At 46.5% G+C, this 25,160-nt stretch overlaps 1 protein-coding gene across 1 annotated transcript in view; it reads left to right on the forward strand.

Moving 5' to 3' along the window:
* The window catches only part of akap6 (A kinase (PRKA) anchor protein 6), a gene marked incomplete at its 5' end in the record, with an annotated part of 238,431 nt that overhangs the window by 204,313 nt on the left and 8,958 nt on the right, over window positions 1–25,160 (forward strand). Inside the window, 2 exons of the mRNA XM_079261663.1 lie at window positions 1,929–4,706; window positions 5,136–6,254. Of these exons, the coding sequence (XP_079117789.1) occupies window positions 1,929–4,706; window positions 5,136–6,254 (3,897 nt within the window). The remainder of the gene's footprint in view (window positions 1–1,928; window positions 4,707–5,135; window positions 6,255–25,160) is intronic.

The following is a 25,160-nucleotide window of genomic DNA, read 5'->3' on the forward strand; positions in this document are numbered from 1 at the left end:
AACAAAGACGAAGAGGAAACCGCCACGTGTTGCGCGGACCACGACTTTTCTGCCCGTTTTTACGTCTCTTTGTGAGAATGAATGTCGTCATGATCTCCTCTGTTGCCTTCATGTTTGTTTCTGTCTGAAACGGAGGTCAGAAGTCGTAGACAAACTCTGCACTGCCCTCTGCTGGATGTATTGACTAACCATACGGATGTCAGGGCTCCATGACAGCAGAGACTCATCAGAACATCAGCTGAAGGTGTGGTTCAGTACGGACACCGCATCTTTGTCTCTGCACCGTCTCGTTCTGTCCACATGACTCTGCTGGCCTTAATCAGCTCATTGAGCCTGTTGGCTTCAGTTACCTTCAGTCTGCTGTCATAGAAGATAATGCTGGTCTCCAGCGAGTTAAAACATCCCAGGCATCATCTCTACCAGCGCCACCATCCCAACACCATCCTGTAGACGGTCTCAGTCTCAACGCCAACTTATTTATTGTCTTCCATTATCTCTATATTGTCTCCTGGACTGGGGTGGTGGTCCCCCTTTTTTAGAAGGGGGACCGGAGGGTGTGTTCCAATTACAGGGGAATCACACTCCTCAGCCTCCCTGGTAAGGTCTATTCAGGGGTCCTGGAGAGGAGGGTCTGCCGGAGAGTCGAATCCCGGATTGAGGAGGAGCAGTGTGGTTTTTGTCCTGGTCGCGGAACAGTGGACCAGCTCTATACCCTCTTTGGGGTCCTGGAGGGGGCGTAGGAGTTTGCCCAACCAGTCTACATGTGCTTTGTGGACCTGGAGAAGGCGTTAGACCGTGTCTCCCGGGGGCTCCTGTGGGGGGTACTCCGGGAGTATGGGGTACCGGACCCCCTTGTGCGAGCTGTCCAGTCCCTGTATGACAGGTGTCAGAGCTTGGTCCACATTGCCGGTAGTAAGTCGGATTCGTTTCCAGTGAGGGTTGGACTCTGCCAAGGCTGCCCTTTATCACCGATTCGGTTCATAACTTATATGGACAGAATTTCTATGTGCAGCCAAGGTGTTGAGGGGATCCGACTTGGTGGCCTCAGGATTGGGTCTCTGCTTTTTGCAGATGACGTGGTCCTGTTGGGTTCATCTGGTTGTGATCTCCAGCTCTCGCTTGAGCGATTCGCGGCCGAGTGTGAAGCGGCTGGGATGAGAATCAGCACCTCCAAATCTGAGACCATGGTCCTCAGCTGGAATAGGGTGGATTGCCCTCTCCGGGTTGGGAGTCAGGTCCTGCCTCAAGTGGAGGAGTTTAAATATCTCAGGGTCTTGTTCACGAGTGAGGGAAGGATGGAGCATGAGATGGACAGACGGATCAGTGCGGCGTCTGCAGTAATGCGGACTCTGCGCCGGTCTGTCGTGGTAGGAGTAGGAGCTGAGCCAGAAGGAGAAGCTCTTGATTTATCAGTTGATCTACGTTTCCCCTGCGACCCAACCCAGGATGAGCGGCAGAAGATGATTATAATGTCTCCTGGATTATAGCAGCTAGTTCTGCTCAAACCACAAGACAGTTCTCTACCACAGCCCTGTATGTCATCCTCTCCGATCCATCCAGCTACTGCAGACCGGCTGGGAAAGCTCTGAAGGCGTCATGGTGGTGTAGAAGGTGGAGGGGGCTGCAGCTGTCATGGAGTCCAGTAGGATGTGTGTGCATTGACTTGCACCTCATCCACTGGCGTCAACCCAACGTTGTGGAAGACTTTCCACGAGTCTTCTTCCAGTTCATCTTTTTCTTTCCGTCCGCTGTCACCCAGCTCATTTAAAGGACAATTGGTGTTTCTCCTGGAAGGTAACAAGGGTTAGAGTAGAGTTTTAAATGCAGCTGCATGAGATGTTGGATGTTCACAGTTCATCTTTTGTTCTAAATCAGCAACTTTCAAATGAACCATTGTAAATACTTTTCTTTTCTTCTCTTTCATGCAGGTCTCTGGAAACTCGCTGGAACCAGGTTTAGTGGATCTCCACCAGATCAGGCCAGTAACTGCTGGTCTGGTTGCACCACCACCAGATGACTCCTGGGAATGGGATGAAACAGATATGATAATAACCCAGGCAGAAGCACACGAAGTACCTGAGCCAGATCTGACTCAAAACCTCCCCACAGAACCAAGTCTACCTTCAGACAGTCCTCCGTGTCAAAGGAACCATCCTATGGTCAGAACCGACGTCGCAGCCACTCGGCGTCTGGAGATGTCCGACATCCAAACCGTCCCCAAAAACAACAAGCTTTACCAAGTGTACAGCCTCCATACTGTTGAATTATACAAGCAGCCTCAGTTTCCTCTCACTTCCTCCTTTTCACACAAAGCTAAACCAGGAAAAAGGAAACAGCAAGTCCTGCTGAAAAGCTTCAGCAAGGATTCCTCCTTCTCTTCCATCGAATCCCTCCCAGATCTCCCTGGAGGTCAACGAGGAGACAGGACCGCTGGAGATCAGGATGGTGAGCAAGGTGGGAGCGGCCAGTCGGACAACAGTCGGCGTTCAGATTGTGAGAGCGGGATTGTGAGTGACACGGGAGACACAGAGACAACAAACAGTGAAATCCAAGGAGAGGAAGAGAATCACAGAGGAAACCAGAGACAAGCTGGGAAAGAACTGAACGTCATCAAGTTCCGTCAGACAAGCAAGATAGAAATGAAAAAGACAGAGAAAGAATGGAGTAGGGATGAGCTTCGGAGTGAAAATAAAAGGAACAGAGAGGAGGAAAAGAGGAAGAGGAGCAGGAGGGGGAGAGGGGAGGCTGTTGAAATCATTGTTAATGGACACAGCATCTTAACACCTCCGGATTCCGACTCGGACTTCAACGTAGGAGGACTTGAGGTCAACTGCGCCAAGTCTTCTGTGTCCTGTGGCAACATCAGGAGGTTAAACCCTGACCAGTTCAGCCATCCGGAGACTCTGCCGGCTCCTATCAGGCAGCCAGCAGGTCCAGTTTTATCTCAGGGCTCATCTCTGGAGTCCCTGCTGGCGGTAGGCGCGGAGTTATTCCCCTCCAAAGACCCGCTGTGTCGCAGGGCCTCCCTGGAGAGTTGCTTGGCTCCATGTCAGGACAGTGACGGGGAGATGGGAGACGGCCTCGCTGGTGAAGACAAACACGGAGAGCTGAGCCGAAGAACTCTGGACCTTCTGAAACGTCTGGAAAACATCCAAAGTCCTCTGGTGGGGAAGATGACCCGCAGCGTTTCTGACATGGCGCTACGAAGCCGCTCCCCACGGAAGTCCCGCCTCCCTGCGTCCCTGTCTCTCGGTGGCCGCCACGCTCCTCTCTCGGGGATCCTGAGCTCTTCGCAGAAGGAGCTTCCATCGCTGATCAGTGAAGGTTCAGCCACAGCGTCGCTCACAGAGCTGAGCAGTGCTGAGGACTGGTCTCTGGGGTCTGAAGAGGGTGCAGCGCTCAGGAATCTGCACCTTTTCCTGGATCCCCGCCTGACAGGCGACTCCAACTCCAGCCAGAACGACAACAGAGGCGGGGACGAAGCGGACGCTGCCAGTCTCAGCATGCTGGTCAACGTCTCGTCAGCGTGCACGGACGAAGACGAGGACGACAGCGACCTCCTCTCCTCCTCCACACTGACACTCACTGAAGAGGAACTTGGCATTCGGGATGAGGAGGACGAAGAAGAGGAGAGGTTGAGCGGTGCGTCTTCTGGTAACGAGGATGATGATGAAGAGGAGATGGAGGGCTCTTATGTGCTGGGGGGTGAGTACATGGAGAGCTGGATCCCGTCTCCTTACAACTCGGCTTCCTCTGCCTGTAAAAGCGAGGCAGGCCTCCGGGATGAGCTGCGGTGCGGGAGCACTCTGCCCTCCTCCTCCTCCTCCTCCTCCTCCTCCTCCTCCTCCTCCCTGTACCTGGGTGACGGCTGTTTCCTGAACTCCTCGGCCCCCAGACTGATGGAAAACAACGCCGTGGATGGCAACAACAAAACAAAATCTGAGCTGAGAGAAACAGAAGAAGAGAACAGACGAAATGCAACAAGAAGCTACATCAGCCAATTTGTGGACGACGTAGAGAATGGCAACATAGAGCAGAGCTGTGTGAGAGGGGAGGACGAAGACGACGAGCTCCTCAGAGAGGAGTCTGGTGTGTTCGCCCAGAAAGGAGAATCTCTGAGGGACTTCTATCTGAACGGCGAAGCAGGAGAGTCGCTTGAAGAGATAAGCATCCTGAGATTAGAAGCAGATTCTGCAGGTCAGCTTTGTTCTTCGCCGTCCTCCGAGCTCCCCCCCCCCTCCAAACGGGCCTCCTCTCTGGTGGGACAGCTGAGGGGAGAGCTGCCCTGCCACAGCACCTCCACCCCGTCTCCTCCCTCCCTCTCCCCGGTGGAGGATCGAAGCTCCGGCGGTCTGTCCAGCAGAGCAGGAGGAAGGAAAGCCATTACTATTCAGGAAAAGTTCAAATTCTCCTCGTTTGTGACGGAGGAAGCGAGGAGAGAAGTCAGAGCGAAAGGTTCATATCTGCCTCCCAAAAAATGGCAGAGTGGCTACAGCTGCTGCAAGCCCCTCCCCCCGTCGTCCTCCCGCCATCCGCACGCCGTTAGCGGGAGCGACAACGTTCATGACTTTGTGATGGAGATTATTGACATGACGTCGATGGCCCTGAAAAGCAAAGAGGAGCATCCTGAAGAACGGAAGCAGAGCGAGATCCGCGTGTCTGGCCTGGACCGCGGTCCTGCATCGCTGGCGCACATCAAAGACAAGGTAGAGTTCCAGCGACACATGCACGGGGTCAAAGCGCACGTTTCTGCAGACGGGGAACTTCATGTTTAGTCTGTAGAGATATAGTTCATTCTCAGGAAGGAGAAGTCTTTGGAGCCAGTTTGTTCAGCCAGTTAAAGTCATTTAATAAATCGCATCGCAGATCATAAAGTCTGGGCTGTAATGACTCGTTTCTTTAGGAGCAAGTGAAGTAATCTAAAAGCTAATCACTGAAAAGGCAAAAATAAATCAGGCAGAAAACTTAAGAAAAGTGTGAAATATTAATATGCAAATCAAAGATTACATGCCGTGGTAATTATTATGTTCTTAAATTGCAAAAGTTGGATAAATAAATGTGGTTTAAGAGCAGAGAAGCTTGTGTAAAACATGGCAGCTCCGAGTCCGAAGCAGAACTTTCTCTCCTTCCATCAGGTGCTGGAACACTCTCACAGACCTCTGCTCCTTCGCAAGGGAGACTTCTACTCCTACCTGTCCTTGTCCTCGCATGACAGCGACTGTGGCGAGGTGAGTCAGTGCTCCGAGGAGAGGGGCTCCACCCCCGTCCCCTTCAGCGTACCAGACCTCCGCAGCCCCAGCCCCGAGCTGTCTGCAGGCACCGAGCGCCACACATCCTCCTCCAGGCCTAAGGAGGTCTGCAGTCTGGATCTGAACCCTGCTGAGATCCAACGGAGCTGCTGTGTTGATGGGAGAGGGCTTGTGGAGTCCAGCAGCCCCTGTCTGTCGCTGCCGCCAAGCCCGGACATCAGGGATGAGGAGACTCTGTTTGCGGCGTGTACGGAGGAGGTTTACCTGGGCCCGCCTCTTTGCTACAGCATGGCGCTCGGCAGGAGGCCCCGTCTGAAGGCTGCATCTGTGTACGGCTGCAGGCCGGGGGCCAGGGAGCCCTTCTGTCCTGCTTCTGATCATAGTCTCCCGACTTTGTCTCAAGACGACTCTAGAGGAGGGGGCCCGTCTCTCTCAGAGCAGTCGGATCCAAACCAGGATGCCCTGCTTTTCCCAGGATCGACTCGCAGCGAGAGTTCCCTCTCTGCTCCCCCCAGGCCCTCCCCCAGCTTACACTCTACCTCCCCCTTTCTCCAGGGGCCCGGCCCCGAGCTGGAGGACAAGGCTCCTCCTCCTGTGTCTCCTGGAGCGGAGGAAGAGGACCTGCACCTCTGCTGTGATGTCGCTGGAGAAGTGGCGAGTGTCGGCGCGCTGCAGGAGGAGAGGAGTCGTAATGAGGGGCCTCCTTATCTTAATCCCCGGGCGCATGTCGCCCTGATAGACTCCTTCTCCACCCAATGTTTGGCAGATACTAAAACGCTTGAATCCAATATGGGCCCCGTAATGACCAAGATAAGTGTCTGCAGCGCTGCTACAAATCCCTCAAAAGAGCCAGCCACCGCCGCCACGCGCATTAATCCCAAAATGAAGCGCTCAGCGATGAGAAAGGCTGATAGGGGGGAGCGAGGCAGAGAGGTGGATACTGAGGAGGAGAAGGCGGAGGAAGGATGGAGCCCCTCACAGCGGGAAGCTGCCACTCTGAAAAAGGTGAGTGCTCCATGTATTAGCTGCAGCTCCTCAGTGGTGTGAATGGAATGAAGCTGCTGCTCGTTTCCATGTGAAGCTGGACAGACCTGAGAGCTCGTCTCTCATTGTCCTGTTCCCATCAGCCTCCTCATCTCCTCTGTGTCTCATAGCTCCTGGTCCATCTCACATCCATCTGCATGCACCTTCTCCCCCATGCCTTTCTGTCTCACCCATCTCTCCTCCCTCAGGTGTAATTGGGAGATTTGCAAACTTCTTGGTATTTAAGTTAGAAGGTTAAGGTCCATAGAACAATATCAGCATAATTCCTATCCGTCAGATTTCATTAGGATTCATCAGCTGAGAGCTTTTCTTTCCTGCAGTGATTGTTCAATTCATTTCATCACTAAATTAGCGTGTTTGTGCATGTTTTCTATTTCTTAATGCAAATGAGAGAGGGGGGTCTTTTCTTTTTTTCTTATCATGTCTGCAACCTTGCTCCTTCCTCTGTTTATTAACTTTTTAAAGAGAAACATTGCTGAGCTGCAGGCTTTCTCACTGCAGGACCTTCGTCTTGTCGTTAGGCTTCAGAGAAACTCGACAGATTAAAGCACAATGAATGTTGAGGTCAAGATGTTGTGTAGAGGAAACAATAATGTAAGAAACAAAATTCACCATTTGCAGCAGAACTGCAGTTCTCCATCATCCAGCTCGTTGGTTCATGTTAGTTCTGAGTTGGACCTTCTTGGTTTTAAAGATTCAGAGATTTTGGTTCATGCTGACATGATAGCATCACACAGTTCCACCTCATCACCATGAGAACCTCCCGTTCCACCTCATCACCATGAGAACCTCCCGTTCCACCTCATCACCATGAGAATCTCCCGTTCCACTTCATCACCATGAGAAACTCCCGTTCCACTTCATCACCATGAGAATCTCCCGTTCCACTTCATCACCATGAGAATCTCCCGTTCCACTTCATCACCATGAGAAACTCCCGTTCCACTTCATCACCATGAGAATCTCCCGTTCCACCTCATCACCATGAGAAACTCCCGTTCCACCTCATCACCATGAGAATCTCCCGTTCCACCTCATCACCATGAGAAACTCCCGTTCCACCTCATCACCATGAGAATCTCCCATTCCACCTCATCACCATGAGAAACTCCCGTTCCACCTCATCACCATGAGAATCTCCCATTCCACCTCATCACCATGAGAATCTCCCGTTAAACCTCAGACAGTGAACTCATCGTCATGGTGGAGATGATGTGAGCTTTGTGACATGGTGCATCATCCTGCTGGAAGTTTCCATGAGAAGATGCTGCATTAGGCTCAGAAAGGAATATTTTAGTTCTTTACATAAAGTGTCTTCCAGAAGTGTTCATTCTGTTTGAACTTTTCCACATTCTGACACATCACACGCCTCAAACAACTATATTTTATTGGAATTTTATGTAAAAGACCAACACAAAGTTCACACAGTTCTACACATGATTTTCTTTTCCCAAATAAAAAGCTGAAAAAGTGTAGAGTGCAACAGTATTCATCCCCCTGCACCCAGTCTAGGGGTTCCTGAACTCAACAGGAAAATACCATCCTTCAGTTGAATCAGACCGGCTCTCGGGAAGGTTCAAACGAAAAGATACTTTTTATTTTACAACGTGAAATAAATATCTAACAGAAAACATCTGATCTGGAATCAAATCTCAGCATGAGCAAACGGCAAAATAACAAACAAAACAGATCCTAAGCTCTGAGTTTAACTAACTTCTGCAAAAACAAACATGAAAACAAAAGACAGGTGCTTACGTCCTTATCTAGCTAAACAGAAAATAGGCATCTCACAGCTACTGACAAATATTCACAAAAACATTTCACAAATTTTCACTCCCTCTGCCAGCCTGACGCAACACTCACACACTCACAACGCTGACACACTCCGTCCCTCTGAGCCCTTAAGCCAGGCCGCTCTTCTCTATCTTTATGAAAAGTGGACAGCCAATCCGGTTCCAACCCGTCTCCTCAGGTGGTCCGATGCCGGTGTCAGGCGGCGCATCTGTCCTTGCCGCATACCTATCCAAAGTATTAAAAAAAACATACACAAAAAAAATACACACAAACAACAAAACAACTGCAGTCGTAACACCCCTCGAGTCAGTACTTTGTGGAACAGCTTTTTACTGCAGTTCCAGCGGCAAGTCTTCTAGGGAACGTCTCTACCAACTTTGCACATCTACAGACGGACATATTCTGCTTTGCAACATAGCTCCAGCTCAGCCAGATGGAGAGCGGTGTGAACGGCGGTGTGAAGGTCTAGACTGTGACTGGACCGTTCCGTCGTAGTCCCGATTTATGTTTTAAACCGTTCCGTCGCACTCCCCCTTTATGTTTTAAACCGTTCCGTCGTAGTCCCGCTTTATGATTTAAACCGTTCCTTCGTAGTCCCACTTTGTTTTAAACCGTTCCGTCATAGTCCCACTTTCTTTTAAACCGTTCCGTCGTAGTCCCGCTTTATGTTTTAAACCGTTCCGTCGTAGTCCCACTTTGTTTTAAACCGTTCCGTCGTAGTCCCCCTTTATGTTTTAAACCGTTCCGTCGTTGTCCCGCTTTATGTTTTAAAACGTTCCTTCGTAGTCCCACTTTGTTTTAAACTGTTCCGTCGTAGTCCCACTTTGTTTTAAACCGTTCCGTCGTAGTCCCGCTTTATGTTTTAAACCGTTCCGTCGTAGTCCCGCTTTATGTTTTAAACTGTTCTGTCGTAGTCCCACTTTGTTTTAAACCGTTCCGTCGTAGTCCCCCTTTATGTTTTAAACCGTTCCGTCGTTGTCCCGCTTTATGTTTTAAACCGTTCCATCATAGTCCCGCTTTATGTTTTAAACCGTTCCGTCGTAGTCCCGCTTTATGTTTTAAACCGTTCCATCATAGTCCCGCTTTATGTTTTAAACCGTTCCGTCGTAGTCCCACTTTGTTTTAAATCGTTCCGTCGTAGTCCCACTTTATGTTTTAAACCATCCCGTCGTAGTCCCGCTTTATGTTTTAAACCGTTCCACCGTAGTCCCCCTTTATGTTTTAAACCGTTCCGTCGTAGTCCCGCTTTATGTTTTAAACCGTTCCATCATAGTCCCGCTTTATGTTTTAAACCGTTCCGTCGTAGTCCCACTTTGTTTTAAACCATTCCGTCATAGTCCCACTTTATGTTTTAAACCGTTCCGTCGTAGTCCCACTTTGTTTTAAACCGTTCCATCCTAGTCCCACTTTGTATTAAACCGTTCCGTCGTAGTCCCCCTTTATGTTTTAAACCGTTCCGTCGTTGTCCCGCTTTATGTTTTAAACCGTTCCGTCGTAGTCCCACTTTGTTTTAAACCGTTCCATCATAGTCCCGCTTTATGTTTTAAACCGTTCCGTCGTAGTCCCGCTTTATGTTTTAAACCGTTCCGTCGTAGTGCAACTTTGTTTTAAACCGTTCCACCGTAGTCCCGCTTTATATTTGAAAGCGTTCCGTCGTAGTCCCGCTTTGTTTTAAACGTTTCCACCGTGTTCCACCGTAGTCCCCCTTTATGTTTTAAACCGTTCCGTCGTTGTCCCGCTTTTTGTTTTCAACCGTTCCGTTGTAGTCCCACTTTATTTTAAACCGTTCCATCCTAGTCCCACTTTGTAATAAACCGTTCCGTCGTAGTCCCCCTTTATGTTTTAAACCATTCCGTCGTTGTCCCGCTTTATGTTTTAAACCGTTCCGTCGTAGTCCCACTTTGTTTTAAACCGTTCCATCATAGTCCCGCTTTATGTTCTAAACCGTTCCGTCGTAGTCCCGCTTTATGTTTTAAACCGTTCCGTCGTAGTCCCACTTTGTTTTAAACCGTTCCGTCGTAGTCCCCCTTTATGTTTTAAACCGTTCCGTCGTTGTCCCGCTTTATGTTTTAAACCGTTCCATCATAGTCCCGCTTTATGTTTTAAACCGTTCCGTCGTAGTCCCACTTTGTTTTAAACCGTTCCGTCGTAGTCCCCCTTTATGTTTTAAACCGTTCCGTCGTTGTCCCGCTTTATGTTTTAAACCGTTCCATCATAGTCCCGCTTTATGTTTTAAACCGTTCCGTCCTTGTCCCGCTTTATGTTTTAAACTGTTCTGTCGTAGTCCCACTTTGTTTTAAACCGTTCCGTCGTAGTCCCCCTTTATGTTTTAAACCGTTCCGTCGTTGTCCCGCTTTATGTTTTAAACCGTTCCATCATAGTCCCGCTTTATGTTTTAAACCGTTCCGTTGTAGTCCCGCTTTATGTTTTAAACCGTTCCATCATAGTCCCGCTTTATGTTTTAAACCGTTCCGTCGTAGTCCCACTTTGTTTTAAATCGTTCCGTCGTAGTCCCACTTTATGTTTTAAACCATCCCGTCGTAGTCCCGCTTTATGTTTTAAACCGTTCCACCGTAGTCCCCCTTTATGTTTTAAACCGTTCCGTCGTTGTCCCGCTTTGTTTCAAACCGTTCCATCATAGTCCCGTTTTATGTTTTAAACCGTTCCGTCGTAGTCCCACTTTGTTTTAAACCATTCCGTCGTAGTCCCACTTTATGTTTTAAACCGTTCCGTCGTAGTCCCACTTTGTTTTAAACCGTTCCATCCTAGTCCCACTTTGTATTAAACCGTTCCGTCGTAGTCCCCCTTTGTTTTAAACCGTTCCGTCGTTGTCCCGCTTTGTTTTAAACCGTTCCGTCGTAGTCCCACTTTGTTTTAAACCGTTCCATCATAGTCCCGCTTTATGTTTTAAACTGTTCTGTCGTAGTCCCACTTTGTTTTAAACCGTTCCGTCGTAGTCCCCCTTTATGTTTTAAACCGTTCCGTCGTTGTCCCGCTTTATGTTTTAAACCGTTCCATCATAGTCCCGCTTTATGTTTTAAACCGTTCCGTCGTAGTCCCGCTTTATGTTTTAAACCGTTCCATCATAGTCCCGCTTTATGTTTTAAACCGTTCCGTCGTAGTCCCACTTTGTTTTAAATCGTTCCGTCGTAGTCCCACTTTATGTTTTAAACCATCCCGTCGTAGTCCCGCTTTATGTTTTAAACCGTTCCACCGTAGTCCCCCTTTATGTTTTAAACCGTTCCGTCGTAGTCCCGCTTTATGTTTTAAACCGTTCCATCATAGTCCCGCTTTATGTTTTAAACCGTTCCGTCGTAGTCCCACTTTGTTTTAAACCATTCCGTCATAGTCCCACTTTATGTTTTAAACCGTTCCGTCGTAGTCCCACTTTGTTTTAAACCGTTCCATCCTAGTCCCACTTTGTATTAAACCGTTCCGTCGTAGTCCCCCTTTATGTTTTAAACCGTTCCGTCGTTGTCCCGCTTTATGTTTTAAACCGTTCCGTCGTAGTCCCACTTTGTTTTAAACCGTTCCATCATAGTCCCGCTTTATGTTTTAAACCGTTCCGTCGTAGTCCCGCTTTATGTTTTAAACCGTTCCGTCGTAGTGCAACTTTGTTTTAAACCGTTCCACCGTAGTCCCGCTTTATATTTGAAAGCGTTCCGTCGTAGTCCCGCTTTGTTTTAAACGTTTCCACCGTGTTCCACCGTAGTCCCCCTTTATGTTTTAAACCGTTCCGTCGTTGTCCCGCTTTTTGTTTTCAACCGTTCCGTTGTAGTCCCACTTTATTTTAAACCGTTCCATCCTAGTCCCACTTTGTAATAAACCGTTCCGTCGTAGTCCCCCTTTATGTTTTAAACCATTCCGTCGTTGTCCCGCTTTATGTTCTAAACCGTTCCGTCGTAGTCCCGCTTTATGTTTTAAACCGTTCCGTCGTAGTCCCACTTTGTTTTAAACCGTTCCGTCGTAGTCCCCCTTTATGTTTTAAACCGTTCCGTCGTTGTCCCGCTTTATGTTTTAAACCGTTCCATCATAGTCCCGCTTTATGTTTTAAACCGTTCCGTCGTAGTCCCACTTTGTTTTAAACCGTTCCGTCGTAGTCCCCCTTTATGTTTTAAACCGTTCCGTCGTTGTCCCGCTTTATGTTTTAAACCGTTCCATCATAGTCCCGCTTTATGTTTTAAACCGTTCCGTCCTTGTCCCGCTTTATGTTTTAAACCGTTCCTTCGTATTCCCACTTTGTTTTAAACTGTTCCGTAGGTAGTCCCACTTTGTTTTAAACTGTTCCGTCGTAGTCCCACTTTATGTTTTAAACTGTTCTGTCGTAGTCCCACTTTGTTTTAAACCGTTCCGTCGTAGTCCCCCTTTATGTTTTAAACCGTTCCGTCGTTGTCCCGCTTTATGTTTTAAACCGTTCCATCATAGTCCCGCTTTATGTTTTAAACCGTTCCGTTGTAGTCCCGCTTTATGTTTTAAACCGTTCCATCATAGTCCCGCTTTATGTTTTAAACCGTTCCGTCGTAGTCCCACTTTGTTTTAAATCGTTCCGTCGTAGTCCCACTTTATGTTTTAAACCATCCCGTCGTAGTCCCGCTTTATGTTTTAAACCGTTCCACCGTAGTCCCCCTTTATGTTTTACACCGTTCCGTCGTTGTCCCGCTTTGTTTCAAACCGTTCCATCATAGTCCCGTTTTATGTTTTAAACCGTTCCGTCGTAGTCCCACTTTGTTTTAAACCATTCCGTCGTAGTCCCACTTTATGTTTTAAACCGTTCCGTCGTAGTCCCACTTTGTTTTAAACCGTTCCATCCTAGTCCCACTTTGTATTAAACCGTTCCGTCGTAGTCCCCCTTTGTTTTAAACCGTTCCGTCGTTGTCCCGCTTTGTTTTAAACCGTTCCGTCGTAGTCCCACTTTGTTTTAAACCGTTCCATCATAGTCCCGCTTTATGTTTTAAACCGTTCCGTCGTAGTCCCGCTTTATGTTTTAAACCATTCCGTCGTAGTCCCGCTTTATGTTTTAAACCGTTCCGTCGTAGTGCAACTTTGTTTTAAACCGTTCCACCGTAGTCCCGCTTTATATTTGAAAGCGTTCCGTCGTAGTCCCGCTTTGTTTTAAACGTTTCCACAGTGTTCCACCGTAGTCCCCCTTTATGTTTTAAACCGTTCCGTCGTTGTCCCGCTTTTTGTTTTCAACCGTTCCGTTGTAGTCCCACTTTGTTTTAAACCGTTCCATCCTAGTCCCACTTTGTAATAAACCGTTCCGTCGTAGTCCCCCTTTATGTTTTAAACCATTCCGTCGTTGTCCCGCTTTATGTTTTAAACCGTTCCGTCGTAGTCCCCCTTTATGTTTTAAACCGTTCCTTTGTAGTCCCACTCTGTTTTAAACTGTTCCGTCGTAGTCCCACTTTGTTTTAAACCGTTCCGTCGTAGTCCCGCTTTATGTTTTAGACTGTTCCATCGTAGTCCCGCTTTATGTTTTAAACCGTTCCATCGTAGTCCCGCTTTATATTTTAAACCGTTCCGTCGTAGTGCAACTTTGTTTTAAACCGTTCCGTCGTAGTCCCGCTTTATGTTTTAAACCGTTCCGTCGTAGTCCCACTTTGTTTTAAACCGTTCCATCGTAGTCCCACTTTGTTTTAAACCGTTCCGTCGTAGTCCCCCTTTGTTTTAAACCGTTCCGTCGTTGTCCCACTTTGTTTTAAACTGTTCCGTCGTAGTCCCACTTTGTTTTAAACCGTTCCATCATAGTCCCCCTTTATGTTTTAAACCGTTCCGTCCTTGTCCCGCTTTATGTTTTAAACCGTTCCTTCGTAGTCCCACTTTGTTTTAAACCGTTCCATCGTAGTCCCACTTTGTTTTAAACCGTTCCGTCGTAGTCCCCCTTTGTTTTAAACCGTTCCGTCGTTGTCCCACTTTGTTTTAAACTGTTCCGTCGTAGTCCCACTTTGTTTTAAACCGTTCCATCATAGTCCCCCTTTATGTTTTAAACCGTTCCGTCCTTGTCCCCCTTTATGTTTTAAACCGTTCCTTTGTAGTCCCACTCTGTTTTAAACTGTTCCGTCGTAGTCCCACTTTGTTTTAAACCGTTCCGTCGTAGTCCCACTTTGTTTTAAACCGTTCCATCGTAGTCCCGCTTTATGTTTTAAACCATTCCGTCGTAGTCCCGCTTTATATTTTAAACCGTTCCGTCGTAGTGCAACTTTGTTTTAAACCGTTCCGTCGTAGTCCCACTTTGTTTTAAACCGTTCCGTCGTAGTCCCCCTTTATGTTTTAAACCGTTCCGTCGTAGTCCCACTTTGTTTTAAACTGTTCCGTCGTAGTCCCACTTTGTTTTAAACCGTTCCGTCATAGTCCCGCTTTATGTTTTAAACCGTTCCGTCGTAGTGCAACTTTGTTTTAAACCGTTCCACCGTAGTCCCGCTTTATATTTGAAAGCGTTCCGTCGTAGTCCCGCTTTGTTTTAAACGTTTCCACCGTGTTCCACCTTAGTCCCGCTTTATGTTTTAAACCGTTCCGTCGTAGTCCCACTTTGTTTTAAACCGTTCCGTCGTAGTCCCACTTTGTTTTAAACTGTTCCGTCGTAGTCCCACTTTGTTTTAAACCGTTCCGTCGTAGTCCCGCTTTATGTTTTAAACCGTTCCGTCGTAGTCCCACTTTGTTTTAAACCGTTCCGTCGTAGTCCCCCTTTATGTTTTAAACCGTTCCGTCGTTGTCCCGCTTTATGTTTTAAACCGTTCCGTCGTAGTCCCACTTTGTTTTAAAACGTTCCGTTGTAGTCCCACTTTGTTTTAAACCGTTCCACCGTAGTCCCGCTTTATGTTTTAAACCGTTCCATCGTAGTCCCGCTTTATGTTTTAAACCGTTCCGTTGTAGTCCCGCTTTATATTTTAAACCGTTCCGTCGTAGTCCCGCTTTATGTTTTAAACCATTCCATCGTAGTCCCGCTTTATGTTTTAAACCGTTCCGTCGTAGTCCCGCTTTATGTTTTAAACCGTTCCGTCGTAGTGCAACTTTGTTTTAAACCGTTCCACCGTAGTCCCGCTTTATATTTGAAAGCGTTCCGTCGTAGTCCGGCTTTGTTTTAAACGTTTCCACCGTGTTCCACCGTAGTCCCCCTTTATGTTTTAAACCGTTCCGTCCTGGTCCCGCTTTATGTTTTAAACCGTTCTTTCGTATTCCCACTTTGTTTTAAACTGTTCCGTAGGTAGTCCCACTTTGTTTTAAACCTTTCCGTTGTAGTCCCGCTTTATGTTTTAAACCGTTCCGTCGTAGTCCCACTTTGTTTTAAACCGTTCCATCGTAGTCCCACTTTGTTTTAAACCGTTCCATCGTAGTCCCGCTTTATGTTTTAAACCGTTCCGTCGTAGTCCCGCTTTATATTTTAAACCGTTCCGTCGTAGTGCAACTTTGTTTTAAACCGTTCCGTCGTAGTCCCGCTTTATGTTTTAAACCGTTCCGTCGTAGTCCCACTTTGTTTTAAACCGTTCCATCGTAGTCCCACTTTGTTTTAAACCGTTCCGTCGTAGTCCCCCTTTATGTTTTAAACCGTTCCGTCGTAGTCCCACTTTGTTTTAAACTGTTCCGTCGTAGCCCCACTTTGTTTTAAACCGTTCCGTCGTAGTCCCGCTTTATGTTTTAAACCGTTCCATCGTAGTCCCCCTTTATGTTTTAAACCGTTCCGTCGTAGTCCCGCTTTATATTTTAAACCGTTCCGTCGTAGTCCCGCTTTATGTTTTAAACCGTTCCATCGTAGTCCCGCTTTATGTTTTAAACCGTTCCATCGTAGTCCCGCTTTATGTTTTAAACCGTTCCGTCGTAGTGCAACTTTGTTTTAAACCGTTCCACCGTAGTCCCGCTTTATATTTGAAAGCGTTCCGTCGTAGTCCCGCTTTGTTTTAAACGTTTCCACCGTGTTCCACCTTAGTCCCGCTTTATGTTTTAAACCGTTCCGTCGTAGTCCCACTTTGTTTTAAACCGTTCCGTCGTAGTCCCACTTTGTTTTAAACTGTTCCGTCGTAGTCCCACTTTGTTTTAAACCGTTCCGTCGTAGTCCCGCTTTATGTTTTAAACCGTTCCGTCGTAGTCCCACTTTGTTTTAAACCGTTCCGTCGTAGTCCCCCTTTATGTTTTAAACCGTTCCGTCGTTTTCCCGCTTTATGTTTCAAACCGTTCCTTCGTATTCCCACTTTGTTTTAAACTGTTCCGTCGTAGTCCCACTTTGTTTTAAACCGTTCCGTCGTAGTCCCGCTTTATGTTTTAAACCGTTCCGTCGTAGTCCCACTTTGTTTTAAACCGTTCCATCATAGTCCCACTTTGTTTTAAACCGTTCCGTCGTAGTCCCCCTTTGTTTTAAACCGTTCCATCGTAGTCCCACTTTGTTTTAAACCGTTCCGTCGTAGTCCCCCTTTGTTTTAAACCGTTCCTTCTTAGTCCCACTTTGTTTTAAACTGTTCCGTCGTAGTCCCCCTTTATGTTTTAAACCATCCCGTCATAGTCCCGCTTTATATTTTAAACCGTTCCACCGTAGTCCCGCTTTATGTTTTAAACCGTCCCGTCGTAGTCCCGCTTTATGTTTTAAACCATCCCGTCGTTGTCCCGCTTTATGTCTTAAACCGTCCCGTCGTAGTCCCGCTTTGTTTTAAACCGTTCCGTCGTAGTCCCACTTTGTTTTAAACCGTTCCGTCGTAGTCCCGCTTTATGTTTTAAACCGTTCCGTCGTAGTCCCACTTTGTTTTAAACCGTTCCATCGTAGTCCCACTTTGTTTTAAACCGTTCCGTCGTAGTCCCCCTTTATGTTTTAAACCGTTCCGTCGTAGTCCCACTTTGTTTTAAACTGTTCCGTCGTAGCCCCACTTTGTTTTAAACCGTTCCGTCGTAGTCCCGCTTTATGTTTTAAACCGTTCCATCGTAGTCCCCCTTTATGTTTTAAACCGTTCCGTCGTAGTCCCGCTTTATATTTTAAACCGTTCCGTCGTAGTCCCGCTTTATGTTTTAAACCGTTCCATCGTAGTCCCGCTTTATGTTTTAAACCGTTCCATCGTAGTCCCGCTTTATGTTTTAAACCGTTCCGTCGTAGTGCAACTTTGTTTTAAACCGTTCCACCGTAGTCCCGCTTTATATTTGAAAGCGTTCCGTCGTAGTCCCGCTTTGTTTTAAACGTTTCCACCGTGTTCCACCTTAGTCCCGCTTTATGTTTTAAACCGTTCCGTCGTAGTCCCACTTTGTTTTAAACCGTTCCGTCGTAGTCCCACTTTGTTTTAAACTGTTCCGTCGTAGTCCCACTTTGTTTTAAACCGTTCCGTCGTAGTCCCGCTTTATGTTTTAAACCGTTCCGTCGTAGTCCCACTTTGTTTTAAACCGTTCCGTCGTAGTCCCCCTTTATGTTTTAAACCGTTCCGTCGTTTTCCCGCTTTATGTTTCAAACCGTTCCTTCGTATTCCCACTTTGTTTTAAACTGTTCCGTCGTAGTCCCACTTTGTTTTAAACCGTTCCGTCGTAGTCCCGCTTTATGTTTTAAACCGTTCCGTCGTAGTCCCACTTTGTTTTAAACCGTTCCATCGTAGTCCCACTTTGTTTTAAACCGTTCCGTCGTAGTCCCCCTTTGTTTTAAACCGTTCCATCGTAGTCCCACTTTGTTTTAAACCGTTCCGTCGTAGTCCCCCTTTGTTTTAAACCGTTCCTTCTTAGTCCCACTTTGTTTTAAACTGTTCCGTCGTAGTCCCCCTTTATGTTTTAAACCATCCCGTCATAGTCCCGCTTTATATTTTAAACCGTTCCACCGTAGTCCCGCTTTATGTTTTAAACCGTCCCGTCGTAGTCCCGCTTTATGTTTTAAACCATCCCGTCGTTGTCCCGCTTTATGTCTTAAACCGTCCCGTCGTAGTCCCGCTTTGTTTTAAACCGTTCCGTCGTAGTCCCACTTTGTTTTAAACCGTTCCGTCGTAGTCCCGCTTTATGTTTTAAACCGTTCTGTCGTAGTCCCACTTTGTTTTAAACCGTCCCGTCGTAGTCCCGCTTTATGTTTTAAACCGTCCCGTCGTAGTCCCGCTTTATGTTTTAAACCGTTCCGTCGTAGTCCCACTTTATGTTTTAAAACGTTCCGTCGTAGTCTCACTTTGTTTTAAACCGTTCCGCCTTAGTCCCGCTTTATATTTGAAAGCTTTCCGTCGTAGTCCCGCTTTGTTTTAAACTGTTCCGTCGTAGTCCCACTTTGTTTTAAACCGTTCCGTCGTAGTCCCGCTTTATGTTTTAAACCCTTCCGTCGTAGTCCCGCTTTATGTTTTAAACCGTTCCGTCGTAGTCCCGCTTTATATTTTAAACCGTTCCGTCGTAGTCCCGCTTTATGTTTTAAACCGTTCCATCGTAGTCCCGCTTTATGTTTTAAACCGTTCCATCGTAGTCCCGCTTTATGTTTTAAACCGTTCCATCGTAGTCCCGCTTTATGTTTTAAACCGTTCCGTCGTAGTGCAACTTTGTTTTAAACCGTTCCACCGTAGTCCCGCTTTATGTTTTAAACCGTTCCGTCGTAGTGCAACTTTGTTTTAAACCGTTCCACCGTAGTCCCGCTTTATATTTGAAAGCGTTCCGTCGTAGTCCCGCTTTGTTTTAAACGTTTCCACCGTGTTCCACCTTAGTCCCGCTTTATGTTTTAAACCGTTCCGTCGTAGTCCCACTTTGTTTTAAAACGTTCCGTTGTAGTCCCAATTTGTTTTAAACCGTTCCACCGTAGTCCCCCTTTATGTTTTAAACCGTTCCGTCCTTGTCCCGCTTTATGTTTTAAACCGTTCCTTCGTATTCCCACTTTGTTTTAAACCGTTCCGTCGTAGTCCCACTTTGTTTTAAACTGTTCCGTAGGTAGTCCCACTTTGTTTTAAACCGTTCCGTTGTAGTCCCGCTTTATGTTTTAAACCGTTCCGTCGTAGTCCCACTTTGTTTTAAACCGTTCCGTCGTAGTCCCACTTTGTTTTAAACCGTTCCGTCGTAGTCCCGCTTTATGTTTTAAACCGTTCCATCGTAGTCCCGCTTTATGTTTTAAACCGTTCCGTCGTAGTCCCGCTTTATATTTTAAACCGTTCCGTCGTAGTGCAACTTTGTTTTAAACCGTTCCGTCGTAGTCCCACTTTGTTTTAAACCGTTCCGTCGTAGTCCCGCTTTATGTTTTAAACCGTTCCATCGTAGTCCCGCTTTATGTTTTAAACCGTTCCGTCGTAGTCCCGCTTTATGTTTTAAACCGTTCCGTCGTAGTGCAACTTTGTTTTAAACCGTTCCATCGTAGTCCCGCTTTATATTTGAAAGCGTTCCGTCGTAGTCCCGCTTTGTTTTAAACGTTTCCACCGTGTTCCACCTTAGTCCCGCTTTATGTTTTAAACCGTTCCGTCGTACTCCCACTTTGTTTTAAACCGTTCCGTCGTAGTCCCACTTTGTTTTAAACTGTTCCGTCGTAGTCCCACTTTGTTTTAAACCGTTCCGTCGTAGTCCCGCTTTATGTTTGAAACCGTTCCGTCGTAGTCCCACTTTGTTTTAAACCGTTCCGTCGTAGTCCCCCTTTATGTTTTAAACCGTTCCGTCGTTGTCCCGCTTTATATTTTAAACCGTTCCGTCGTAGTGCAACTTTGTTTTAAACCGTTCCGTCGTAGTCCCACTTTGTTTTAAAACGTTCCGTTGTAGTCCCACTTTGTTTTAAACCGTTCCACCGTAGTCCCGCTTTATGTTTTAAACCGTTCCATCGTAGTCCCGCTTTATGTTTTAAACCGTTCCGTTGTAGTCCCGCTTTATATTTTAAACCGTTCCGTCGTAGTCCCGCTTTATGTTTTAAACCGTTCCGTCGTAGTCCCGCTTTATGTTTTAAACCGTTCCGTTGTAGTGCAACTTTGTTTTAAACCGTTCCACCGTAGTCCCGCTTTATATTTGAAAGCGTTCCGTCGTAGTCCCGCTTTGTTTTAAACGTTTCCACCGTGTTCCACCGTAGTCCCCCTTTATGTTTTAAACCGTTCCGTCCTTGTCCCGCTTTATGTTTTAAACCGTTCCTTCGTATTCCCACTTTGTTTTAAACTGTTCCGTAGGTAGTCCCACTTTGTTTTAAACCGTTCCGTTGTAGTCCCACTTTATGTTTTAAACCGTTCCGTCGTAGTCCCGCTTTATGTTTTAAACCGTTCCATCGTAGTCCCGCTTTATGTTTTAAACCGTTCCATCGTAGTCCCGCTTTATGTTTTAAACCGTTCCGTCGTAGTGCAACTTTGTTTTAAACCGTTCCACCGTAGTCCCGCTTTATGTTTTAAACCGTCCCGTCGTAGTCCCGCTTTATGTTTTAAACCATCCCGTCGTTGTCCCGCTTTATGTCTTAAACCGTCCCGTCGTAGTCCCGCTTTGTTTTAAACCGTTCCGTCGTAGTCCCGCTTTATGTTTTAAACCGTTTTGTCGTAGTCCCACTTCGTTTTAAACCGTCCCGTCGTAGTCCCGCTTTGTTTTAAACCGTCCCGTCGTAGTCCCGCTTTATGTTTTAAACCGTTCCGTCGTAGTCCCACTTTATGTTTTAAAACGTTCCGTCGTAGTCCCACTTTGTTTTAAACCGTTCCGCAATAGTCCCGCTTTATATTTGAAAGCATTCTGTCGTAGTCCCACTTCGTTTTAAACCGTCCCGTCGTAGTCCCGCTTTGTTTTAAACCGTCCCGTCGTAGTCCCGCTTTATGTTTTAAACCGTTCCGTCGTAGTCCCACTTTATGTTTTAAAACGTTCCGTCGTAGTCCCACTTTGTTTTAAACCGTTCCGCAATAGTCCCGCTTTATATTTGAAAGCATTCCGTCGTAGTCCCGCTTTGTTTTAAACGTTTCCACCGTGTTCCACCTTAGTCCCGCTTTATGTTTGAAACCGTCCCGTCGTAGTCCCGCTTTATGTTTTAAACCATCCCGTCGTTGTCCCGCTTTATGTCTTAAACCGTTCCGTCGTAGTCCCACTTTGTTTTAAACCGTTCCGTCGTAGTCCCGCTTTATGTTTTAAACCGTTCTGTCGTAGTCCCATTTTGTTTTAAACCGTCCCGTCGTAGTCCCGCTTTATGTTTTAAACCGTCCCGTCGTAGTCCCGCTTTTTGTTTTAAACCGTTCCGTCGTAGTCCCACTTTATGTTTTAAAACGTTCCGTCGTAGTCCCACTTTGTTTTAAACCGTTCCGCCGTAGTCCCGCTTTATATTTGAAAGCGTTCCGTCGTAGTCCCGCTTTGTTTTAAACGTTTCCACCGTATTCCACCTTAGTCCCGCTTTATGTTTTAAACCGTCCCGTCGTAGTCCCGCTTTATGTTTTAAACCATCCCGTCGTTGTCCCGCTTTATGTCTTAAACCGTCCCGTCGTAGTCCCGCATTGTTTTAAACCGTTCCGTCGTAGTCCCACTTTGTTTTAAACCGTTCCGTCGTAGTCCCGCTTTATGTTTTAAACCGTTCTGTCGTAGTCCCACTTTGTTTTAAACCGTCCCGTCGTAGTCCCGCTTTATGTTTTAAACCGTTCCGTCGTAGTCCCACTTTATGTTTTAAAACGTTCCGTCGTAGTCCCACTTTGTTTTAAACCGTTCCGCCGTAGTCCCGCTTTATATTTGAAAGCGTTCCGTCGTAGTCCCGCTTTGTTTTAAACGTTTCCACCGTGTTCCACCTTAGTCCCGCTTTATGTTTTAAACCGTTCCGTCGTAGTCCCACTTTGTTTTAAACCGTTCCGTCGTAGTCCCACTTTGTTTTAAACTGTTCCGTCGTAGTCCCACTTTGTTTTAAACCGTTCCGTCGTAGTCCCACTTTGTTTTAAACCGTTCCGTCGTAGTCCCGCTTTATGTTTGAAACCGTTCCGTCGTAGTCCCACTTTGTTTTAAACCGTTCCGTCGTAGTCCCCCTTTATGTTTTAAACCGTTCCGTCGTTGTCCCTCTTTATGTTTCAAACCGTTCCTTCGTATTCCCACTTTGTTTCAAACCGTTCCGTCGTAGTCCCACTTTGTTTTAAACCGTTCCGTCGTAGTCCCGCTTTATGTTTTAAACCGTTCTGTCGTAGTCCCACTTTGTTTTAAACCGTCCCGTCGTAGTCCCGCTTTATGTTTTAAACCGTTCCGTCGTAGTCCCACTTTATGTTTTAAAACGTTCCGTCGTAGTCCCACTTTGTTTTAAACCGTTCCGTCGTAGTCCCACTTTGTTTTAAACTGTTCCACCGTTGTCCCGCTTTATATTTTAAACCGTTCCGTCTTAGTCCCGCTTTGTTTTAAACGTTTCCACCGTTTTCCACCGTAGTCCCGCTTTATGTTTTAAACCGTTCCGTCGTAGTCCCGTTTTATGTTTTAAACCGTCCCGTCGTAGTCCCACTTTGTTTTAAACTGTTCCACCGTAGTCCAGCTTTATGTTTGAAACCGTTCCGTCGTAGTCCCGCTTTGTTTTAAACGTTTCCACCGTGTTCCACCGTAGTCCCGTTTTATGCTTTAAACCATCCCGTCGTAGTCCCGCCTTATATTTTAAACCGTTCCACCGTAGTCCCGCTTTGTCTTTTAAACCGTTCCGTCGTAGTCCCGTTTTATGTTTTAAACCGTCCCGTCGTAGTCCCACTTTGTTTTAAACTGTTCCACCGTAGTCCCGCTTTATATTTTAAACCGTTCCGTCTTAGTCCCGCTTTGTTTTAAACGATTCCACCGTGTTCCACCTTAGTCCCGCTTTATCTTTTAAACCATCCCGTCATAGTCCCGCTTTGTCTTTTAAACCGTTCCGTCGTAGTCCCACTTTATATTTTAAACCGTTCCGTCATAGTCCCACTTTATGTTTTAAATCGTTCCGTCGTAGTCCCGCTTTGTTTTAAACCGTTCCGTCGTAGTCCCACTTTGTTTTAAACTGTCCCATCGTAGTCCCACTTTATGTTTTAAACCGTTCCGTTGTAGTCCCACTTTATGTTTTAAAACGATCCGTCGTAGTCCCGCTTTATGTTTTAAACCGTTCCATCGTCGTCCCGCTTTATGTTTTAAACCGTTCCGTCGTAGTCCCGCTTTATATTTTAAACCGTTCCGTCGTAGTCCCTCTTTATGTTTTAAACCGTTCCATCGTAGTCCCGCTTTATGTTTTAAACCGTTCCGTCGTAGTCCCGCTTTGTTTTAAACCGTTCCGTCGTAGTGCAACTTTGTTTTAAACCGTTCCACTGTAGTCCCGCTTTATTTTTTAAAGCGTTCCATCGTAGTCCCGCTTTGTGTTAAACGTTTCCACCGTGTTCCACCTTAGTCCCGCTTTATGTTTTAAACCGTTCCGTCGTAGTCCCACTTTGTTTTAAACTGTTCCGTCGTAGTCCCACTTTGTTTTAAACCGTTCCGTCGTAGTCCCGCTTTATGTTTTAAACCGTTCCGTCGTTGTCCCGCTTTATGTTTCAAACCGTTCCTTCGTATTCCCACTTTGTTTTAAACTGTTCCGTCGTAGTCCCACTTTGTTTTAAACCGTCCCGTCGTAGTCCCGCTTTATGTTTTAAACCGTTCCGTCGTAGTCCCACTTTGTTTTAAACCGTTCCATCGTATTCCCACTTTGTTTTAAACCGTTCCGTCGTAGTCCCGCTTTATGTTTTAAACCGTTCTGTCGTAGTCCCACTTTGTTTTAAACCGTCCCGTCGTAGTCCCGCTTTATGTTTTAAACCGTTCCGTCGTAGTCCCACTTTATGTTTTAAAACGTTCCGTCGTAGTCCCACTTTGTTTTAAACCGTTCCGTCGTAGTCCCACTTTGTTTTAAACTGTTCCACCGTTGTCCCGCTTTATATTTTAAACCGCTCCGTCTTAGTCCCGCTTTGTTTTAAACGTTTCCACCGTTTTCCACCGTAGTCCCGCTTTATGTTTTAAACCGTTCCGTCGTAGTCCCGTTTTATGTTTTAAACCGTCCCGTCGTAGTCCCACTTTGTTTTAAACTGTTCCACCGTAGTCCAGCTTTATGTTTGAAACCGTTCCGTCGTAGTCCCGCTTTGTTTTAAACGTTTCCACCGTGTTCCACCGTAGTCCCGTTTTATGCTTTAAACCATCCCGTCGTAGTCCCGCTTTATATTTTAAACCGTTCCACCGTAGTCCCGCTTTGTCTTTTAAACCGTTCCGTCGTAGTCCCGTTTTATGTTTTAAACCGTCCCGTCGTAGTCCCACTTTGTTTTAAACTGTTCCACCGTAGTCCCGCTTTATATTTTAAACCGTTCCGTCTTAGTCCCGCTTTGTTTTAAACGATTCCACCGTGTTCCACCTTAGTCCCGCTTTATCTTTTAAACCATCCCGTCATAGTCCCGCTTTGTCTTTTAAACCGTTCCGTCGTAGTCCCACTTTATATTTTAAACCGTTCCGTCATAGTCCCACTTTATGTTTTAAATCGTTCCGTCGTAGTCCCGCTTTGTTTTAAACCGTTCCGTCGTAGTCCCACTTTGTTTTAAACTGTCCCATCGTAGTCCCACTTTATGTTTTAAACCGTTCCGTTGTAGTCCCACTTTATGTTTTAAAACGATCCGTCGTAGTCCCGCTTTATGTTTTAAACCGTTCCATCGTCGTCCCGCTTTATGTTTTAAACCGTTCCGTCGTAGTCCCGCTTTATATTTTAAACCGTTCCGTCATAGTCCCTCTTTATGTTTTAAACCGTTCCATCGTAGTCCCGCTTTATGTTTTAAACCGTTCCGTCGTAGTCCCGCTTTGTTTTAAACCGTTCCGTCGTAGTGCAACTTTGTTTTAAACCGTTCCACTGTAGTCCCGCTTTATTTTTTAAAGCGTTCCATCGTAGTCCCGCTTTGTGTTAAACGTTTCCACCGTGTTCCACCTTAGTCCCGCTTTATGTTTTAAACCGTTCCGTCGTAGTCCCACTTTGTTTTAAACTGTTCCGTCGTAGTCCCACTTTGTTTTAAACCGTTCCGTCGTAGTCCCGCTTTATGTTTTAAACCGTTCCGTCGTAGTCCCCCTTTATGTTTTAAACCGTTCCGTCGTTGTCCCGCTTTATGTTTCAAACCGTTCCTTCGTATTCCCACTTTGTTTTAAACTGTTCCGTCGTAGTCCCACTTTGTTTTAAACCGTCCCGTCGTAGTCCCGCTTTATGTTTTAAACCGTTCCGTCGTAGTCCCA

The sequence above is a fragment of the Telmatherina bonti genome, assembly GCF_933228915.1.
Source record: "Telmatherina bonti genome assembly, chromosome: 22".
NCBI classification, from domain to species: domain Eukaryota; kingdom Metazoa; phylum Chordata; class Actinopteri; order Atheriniformes; family Telmatherinidae; genus Telmatherina; species Telmatherina bonti.